The sequence below is a fragment of the Anopheles cruzii genome, unplaced genomic scaffold (genome assembly GCF_943734635.1).
Source record: "Anopheles cruzii unplaced genomic scaffold, idAnoCruzAS_RS32_06 scaffold01086_ctg1, whole genome shotgun sequence".
NCBI lineage: Eukaryota > Metazoa > Arthropoda > Insecta > Diptera > Culicidae > Anopheles > Anopheles cruzii.
In genome coordinates, this window is record NW_026454671.1 from 1 (window position 1) to 6,847 (window position 6,847).

At 48.1% G+C, this 6,847-nt stretch overlaps 2 protein-coding genes across 3 annotated transcripts; one reads left to right on the forward strand and one right to left on the reverse strand.

Annotated features, from left to right (window-relative positions):
* Positions 1 to 6: 6 nt before the first annotated feature.
* On the reverse strand, positions 7 to 2,474 carry LOC128276390 (fas-binding factor 1-like; the record flags this gene model as incomplete). The annotated part of the gene is made up of 2 exons (XM_053014854.1): positions 444 to 2,474; positions 7 to 374 (listed from the first exon to the last, which is right to left on the reverse strand). Coding segments are annotated over exons 1-2 (2,399 nt in total), but the record flags the coding sequence as incomplete, so codon positions are not given.
* Positions 2,475 to 2,779: 305 nt separating this feature from the next.
* Positions 2,780 to 4,005, forward strand: LOC128276391 (cytochrome c oxidase assembly protein COX11, mitochondrial-like). 2 transcript variants are annotated; one of them, XM_053014855.1, is made up of 4 exons: positions 2,780 to 3,248; positions 3,313 to 3,697; positions 3,808 to 3,865; positions 3,913 to 4,005. In XM_053014855.1, exons 1-2 carry the CDS (start codon positions 2,865 to 2,867, stop codon positions 3,664 to 3,666), a joined length of 738 nt encoding a protein of 245 aa, XP_052870815.1. In that variant the 5' UTR covers positions 2,780 to 2,864; the 3' UTR covers positions 3,667 to 3,697; positions 3,808 to 3,865; positions 3,913 to 4,005. The 2 variants fall into 2 exon arrangements, with proteins under 2 accessions (XP_052870815.1, XP_052870816.1); XM_053014856.1 differs by having other exon boundaries at positions 3,923 to 3,989.
* Positions 4,006 to 6,847: the final 2,842 nt, after the last annotated feature.

Here is a 6,847-nt window from a genome sequence, read left to right on the forward strand (position 1 = left end):
TCGAACTGACGCTGCAGTTGCAGGAAACGTTCTTTCTCCTTGTCCGCCTGGTGCGTTGCCTCTTCGGCAACCTTTACGGCAGCCTCGATTTCCGCCCGCGAGCTCGCCCCTGGGCCGCCAGGGTGCACTTTCGAGTGGAGCTGAGCCATCGTTTCGAATTTGGCCTTCTCCTCGAGCAGCGCCTGTCGTTCTTGGTTTAGCAGGTCCTTGAACCGGGCGCTCTCGTCCAGCTGCGCCTGTTTTAGCTCCCCGATTCGGGCTTCTTCGTGCTGGTGCCGTTCCCTGAAAAATTGCTTTTCCTTTTCGAAGCTCGACCGTTCCGCTTCCAGTTTGACGCACTTTTGTCGGTACTCCCAGCGTTCCTCGGACGAGACCTGTGGATGAGGTGGAATTGGAGTAAAAGGCAATAAAACGCAAAAGGCGCCCACCGACGCGTATCCTACCTTTGTCATTTCGGTCACTTTACTTTCGAGTGCTTCGACCAGATTCAGTAGACGGTCCTTCTCTTCGCTGGCGGCCGCCCTTGTCCGCTCCAGGAGTCTTTGCTGGTCCTCCAGCTGCTTCTCGCGGGCCTTCAGCTGGAGATCCTTCTCTTTTTGGCAGTACTCGATCTGCTCTTGGAGCGTGTCGCGGAGTTGCTGCAAATCACCGGACGCGTTCTCGAGGTAGCTCGAAGCATTCTTCAGCGTCTGTAGATAGGATTGGTTCTCCTGCACCACCGAGAATTCGAGCATCTTCGATTCACGGATCGAACCGATCACCTCCCGATGGTCCTGACGGAGCTGCTCCAGATTGTCTTCGTACGCTTGCTTCGCCTTTTCGACCGCCGCCCGGTGGTTTTCTTCCATTTCCCGAATTTTCTCCGCGTTATCTTGTGCCAGTTTGCAGTGGGCTTCTTCGGTGGCATCTATTTTACGTTGATAAAACTCCTCCAGCTTTCTGTTGTCGTCCTTCAGCCTGGCTTCCATTATTTTGAGACTTTCCTCCAGAAAGCCGGTCTGTTTCTTGTAGCTTGCCTCCATTAGCGACAGCTCTTGCCCGTGATTCGTCGTCAGGTTTGAGACCAAATCCTCGAGCCGTAGTTTTTCCATTTCGAGACGCTTCACATCCGACTGCAGCTCGATCTTCGTGATAAGATCCTCCGGTTGCGGTTCGTGCCGTGCGCCTTCTGAGGCTGGGTATGGCTGATGGGAGCTGAGTGCCGTCGGTGGTGGTTGATTCATGATTAACTGGATGTTTGCGCTGATTCGTTCCTGCTGCCTGGTCAGCACTTCTTCCAGCGCGTTGTGACGATGCATTTGCTTCTGCAGTAGGTCATTGAACTGCGCTTCCTGCCGGTGCAAAATGGAGCGCTGCTTCTGCTGCATATCGAGGAGAGCCTTCTCCTGGCTCTTCATCTGGCTGGCCACGGATATTTGAAAATCTTGCTGCTGCATTGTGGCCAGTGCGCTCTCTGTCTCGGCGTCTACGAGTTGCAATGTGCTGGAAATCAGCAGCGGATCCGGCATAGTGGGTTGGACTGGTATTTTGCCTTCCGTTTTCGGCGGTTCGGGTTCGTGTCGAACTGGCACCGATAATTCAACGGGCTTTTGAATCGGCGCAGCGACCACGGGTACGGGAGGTTCAACCTGTTTCGGCGCAGGCGTCGGAAGAGGATCGACTTCGTTCGAAACACTGTCCTCGTTCAGACCGAGCCAATCGGCTCCGCCTTTTTTCGGTTGCTTAGACTCGCGGCGGATGGCTTTGTCCTCCATCGTAAACAGTCCCAACGGATCGTTTAACGCCGACACGGACGACTTTCGCCGACCGCTACGCCGTGACAGGGCGGCACCAGTCGGAGCGTACCCACCCAAAATTGTGTTCTCCGGTGGCAGGTTTTCGGACGTTTCCGTCGACTGACGGGAAACGTTTTTAACCGTAGCCGGTGCTTCCTCTTTGGCTACCGTAAGGCTTGGCCTAGGTTTGGCCAGTGTGCTTTTCGAAGGGACCTCTTTCGTCGATGGTCCCATCGGAACACCCAGTATATCATCCAAGATGCTTGACTTTGCCCTAGGCCTCTTGGGGTCGAACCCAAGATCCGACAGTAGATCGCTGTCGTCGAACGAGATTTCCTTTTTCTGTGGTGTGCTAGGTTTAGGTCCGGAAGGAGTGTTCTCGGTCTTTTTGACCGGAGTCGCTGGTTTTTTTCCTTGCAAAGAGGTCAAGCTCGACGGTTGGGGCTGTGTCGAGGTGGTGGTGCTCGGCGGTTTCGAATAGTCCAGTGACGCGGGTTGACTTTTATTTGCAGCCGTCGATGGTTGCTCCGCTTTCAAGGCGCTCTTCGATGCCTCGGTCGGTTTTATTCCAAACAAATCTTCCATCTTGCCCGGTTTGCTGGTTTGTGCCGGTTTTTTTGCCTTTTCATCGCCAAACAGACTGTCGTTGCTGCCATCGCTGAGCAATCCTTCCAGAGGGTCGTCCAAATCAAAATTCATCACTCATTTAAAACTATCGCAAGATTTAGTATGGTTTTCTGCACTTATTTCTGAGATTGTTTACTTTCAGATGTGATAATGAACAGAAAATGCAACTGATGTAAAAAGCCGGTTTCCAAGGAAACGGCCAATCCAAACGGGGCCACTGCAAGCAGAGCCATCTATGGTCAGGTATCGAAAACATTTTCACTCGATGAATCACGATCTCGCTTGAAGTAGTGAACTACACAAATAAACGACGACGGTTGACGGATTGACGAGTGACATAACAGTCAAAATCAAAACAAACCTTGCGTAAACACGAATTCGGTGGTCCTGTAGATAAAAATGTTATTAAGGCGTTAAATTCAATATTAAGGTGTTCAATTATTGAAATAAGCATAAACGAATATGTTAACCAAAAGTGTCCGTGCCGCCTTTAGATTACCGGTCAGAAGTTTACTTACCAAAGTATGCCGATATCAACCGTCGGCGCCGGTGCGATGGTTCAACGGAAGGGGGCCAGATTCGGACCGCAATTTTAGGATACGGACAACGGTATACTATGTCGCAGCAGCTGGCGTACTTACCGTGGGGTTAAGCTATGCGGCCGTGCCGTTGTATCGGATGTTTTGCCAAGCGTACAGTTACGGAGGTACGACTAGTCAGGGGCACGATGGCGAAAAAGTGGAAACCATGAAGAAGATCAAGGATAGGATAATTAAAGTTAAGTTCAATGCCGACATCGGGGCGTCGATGCGATGGAATTTCAAGCCACAGCAAACCGAAATTAAGGTAAGAAAGTGGTGGACAAACGCGAAGAATCGTCTCCATTAAAACATGCTCTCCTTTCTCACAGGTAGTGCCCGGAGAGACTGCTTTAGCGTTCTACTCTGCCAAGAATCCCACCGACCATCCGGTGATCGGTATCAGCACGTACAACGTTATTCCGTTCGAAGCCGGGGCCTATTTCAACAAGATACAGTGCTTCTGCTTTGAGGAACAGCAGCTCAATCCGCACGAAGAGGTAGATCTGCCCGTTTTCTTCTACATCGACCCCGAATTTATCGAAGATCCGAAGATGGAGCTGGTGGACTCAATCACGTTGTCGTACACATTCTTTGAATCGAAAGACGGTCTCAACATACAATTGCCGGCCATCGGAAAACATTTACCGCGTTTTGACGGCCAGCCACGTGTCGCAACTTCTTAGCAAACTAATGCCCAAAGGGCCGCGGACTGAGGTAAGAAATTGGTGGCCATTGCCTTAGCAATAAAAAAGTGCCTAAATGATAAAATGGCGAGGAAATTCTTGAACATTCTAATGTAGTATTTTACTTTTCGTGTTACGCAGGTTATCGCCTCTTAGCGACGGTGATAACTACCCCAAAACCACGAGTACGAAGTTGGTGGTGAGTTCTGTATTTATTCGATAGTAATTCCAATAATTGATTGATAGTACGTTTCAGATTATCTTCTGTGTACCGAATCTGTTTGGTGCCACTGTGAAACAATTGTAAATTCATGTCCTTCGAGAATAAACCCATTGACGGAATACGGGGTAACTATTCTGTGAAGCAGATTAAAGAAAGAAAACCGAAGCAACATGTCCAATAACAAACCGCGCAACAATTTTTACATAAAGCAGTTTTAGTTTTTTTTTTTTTTAGCGGTTTCGATGAAAATCAATAGGAAAACATCGACGAAACATCGAATGGTTTTGTGCTGGGTTGGTTTCTCGGATACCGTTTGATGATGCGATTCACCGCTAGATGGCGCTTACCGGTTAAGATTTCATTTAAAAAACGGTCGTTGGCATCGAATAACGTTTCCCCCATCGAATAATTGCATCCCCAAACTATTGAATAAATTCGTTCCGCAAACAGCAATTCCCCATAATATATTTATCTTGAAACATGTTCTTGAATCATCTTGAAACGGGTACTTAATAAATAAGCATCCTTTCTGGCATCCTTTGGTTTCAAACTATATTATACTAGCTGATCCCGGCGCGCGTTGCCACGCCTCATTTCATCCTCATTTCTCGATTATCCGACGTTTCAAAGGACTTCCTGGTGGCGTATCCGATCAGCTTCCCTTTGCATTTCCCGTTACTTCTACTTTTCAGACGATTGGGCTTCCCGATGACGTATTTGTTCAGTTTCCCTTTCCTCCTCCCGTTACTCTGTTCCGAATGATAGGGCTTCCTGGTGACGCATCCGATCGGCTTCCTTTCTCGCTTCCCATTGGATGTATGCCAAAAACTCATACCAGCTGAATTCGGTTCGATTTTTTAACTAACTTTATATAGATGCGTCGAGAAAGCAACACCCATTTTACGTGAACTGGCACGAATTTATGAAGCATTTAATATGAGCACGTCTTGTTGTTTTACTCTAATTCGAGAACTAATTATCCAATTTGGGCAGATTAACTGGGAGAGAGTGCAATGGTTTTGAAAAGCAAGAACCTTCTCTGCTCGCCCTCATTAGTTTAAAAGTATGAAGACCGAGTGAGCTAACCGAGGTCGCTGTGGTTTTGTGGTAATAACGGAAAAATACGACGTAAAAAACTCGTATTTTTGTGCACACTTTCGAGCTCTCCTTCGCACGATATGTGTGAATTGCGTCGCCTTGGGGCGAACATAAAAACGGAATATCCTTTGATTGCTCTTGCCATCGCAGGCACCGTCATGCAACGGTGGGTCGCATGATTGATGCGTTGGGGGCACTTTTAATTAACACCTAATTAACCGCTCCAGATATCAAAGCTCTCGCCTCTCTTTCCTGGCTGCAACAGGACTGCCGGCCGCCTCGTTTACAACGAACCAAACGCAGGCTCCACGAAATGGAAAATGGCTTCACAAACGAAAACCTCATTGCCGGGCGCAGGGCAACTTGAAGGTGCGAGAAAAAAACCAACTAAAACACTACAGAAACGGTATCACACTTTGCTTTTTTCGCTGGCACATTAAAGTTATTTAGCTGCACAGGAAGCTAAACGGAAGTGGCACTGGCGGAAAAACCGGAGCACTACAGCATAACACGATCAGACGGCCACCATTGTTCGGTTAATTTTTACGACGGCACATACGACACCTTGCGATGAGTGCAAAAATTATAAAAATCCATCCACACACACACACACGCGCGCCAAACACGTGTGGGCGGGCGGCTTCACGCCTCTCAAGTGTGACGGCGGGATGTGAAATTTCGAAAGTGGAAAAAATTATCCAGTTTTGTTGATTTCTTTTTCTGTTTTTCTGGCCCAAGCATCATAACATGCGCTGTGACTCGTCGGGTCCCTGTGGTGGTCCTTCCGAGCAGTTTACCGTATTTTCGTAATCCACTGGTACAGAAACGCAAGCTGCTTCCGGTGCCACGGTTGACGCCAGACAACACGCGAGACAAGCTCAGTGGATCGGCGGCGACAGCAAAAAATGCGAACAGCATCCACTTTCATCTCGTCCGCGTGTGTCCTCGGTGTGCCCGGTGCCACACTTTGCCTTCGAAAACAATCAGCCGCCGAGGGGGAGGTGGGTTTTCCCCCTGAGGACACCACACAAACGCCTCTAACGTCGTTTGATATTAGTTCGTGATCCGGCCACTTTTTTTTTCCACAGTTGGGATTCGCGGGAATTTATTTCACGTTGCGTGATTTTTATGCAACGAGACACAGAGAGGTGGTTGGTGGTTCACCGTTTGGAGATCCTATTTTTTATTTGTTGGAACCGAAAAATCGAGATTGAGTTTTTTTATTCATTCTTAATTGTTAACGCAGGTGCCAACATTCTGGCCTATCTCATTTCAGTATATCAGTTTCATCAGATCTTGATTTTTCTAATTTTCACTCATTTTATCACACGGTTTGTCATTCAGATTCAGATGTCCATAGGACAAGCCAAGCGAGACATCCAACAGTTGGCGGATTTCTGGGGTTTCTGAAAATTTAACCAAAACACCATCAATCCCCCCAGTAGTTCCCAACGAATTGTTTACTTGGCCACAGGTGGATCAGTGGAACATGCTACATGGACAAGTAACATCAAAGCATTCCGAGCACTGTCATTGGGATCTTTGGTTTCGTTTAAGAAACACATAAAATGCTACAAGTTGTTGGTATTGATGTAACATATCAATCCAGAGGAAAAAAGGATTCCAACGCAGCGAGTCTGCTGTCCGGGCTTGGTTCAGATATGACAAGAGCGGGTGCGTTGTTCGATCTTTATTTTCGTAATTTACTGCCACAGGTTGCCACAGACCACGACAAAAGACTTCCACGGACTCCAACGGCCATCATCTGCGCGCATCAGTGGCATCATTTCTAGAAATACTTCTTCTGCGCCGCCGAGCGGGAACCTAAACGTAAAACCGTAACAACCGTCATCCTTTATC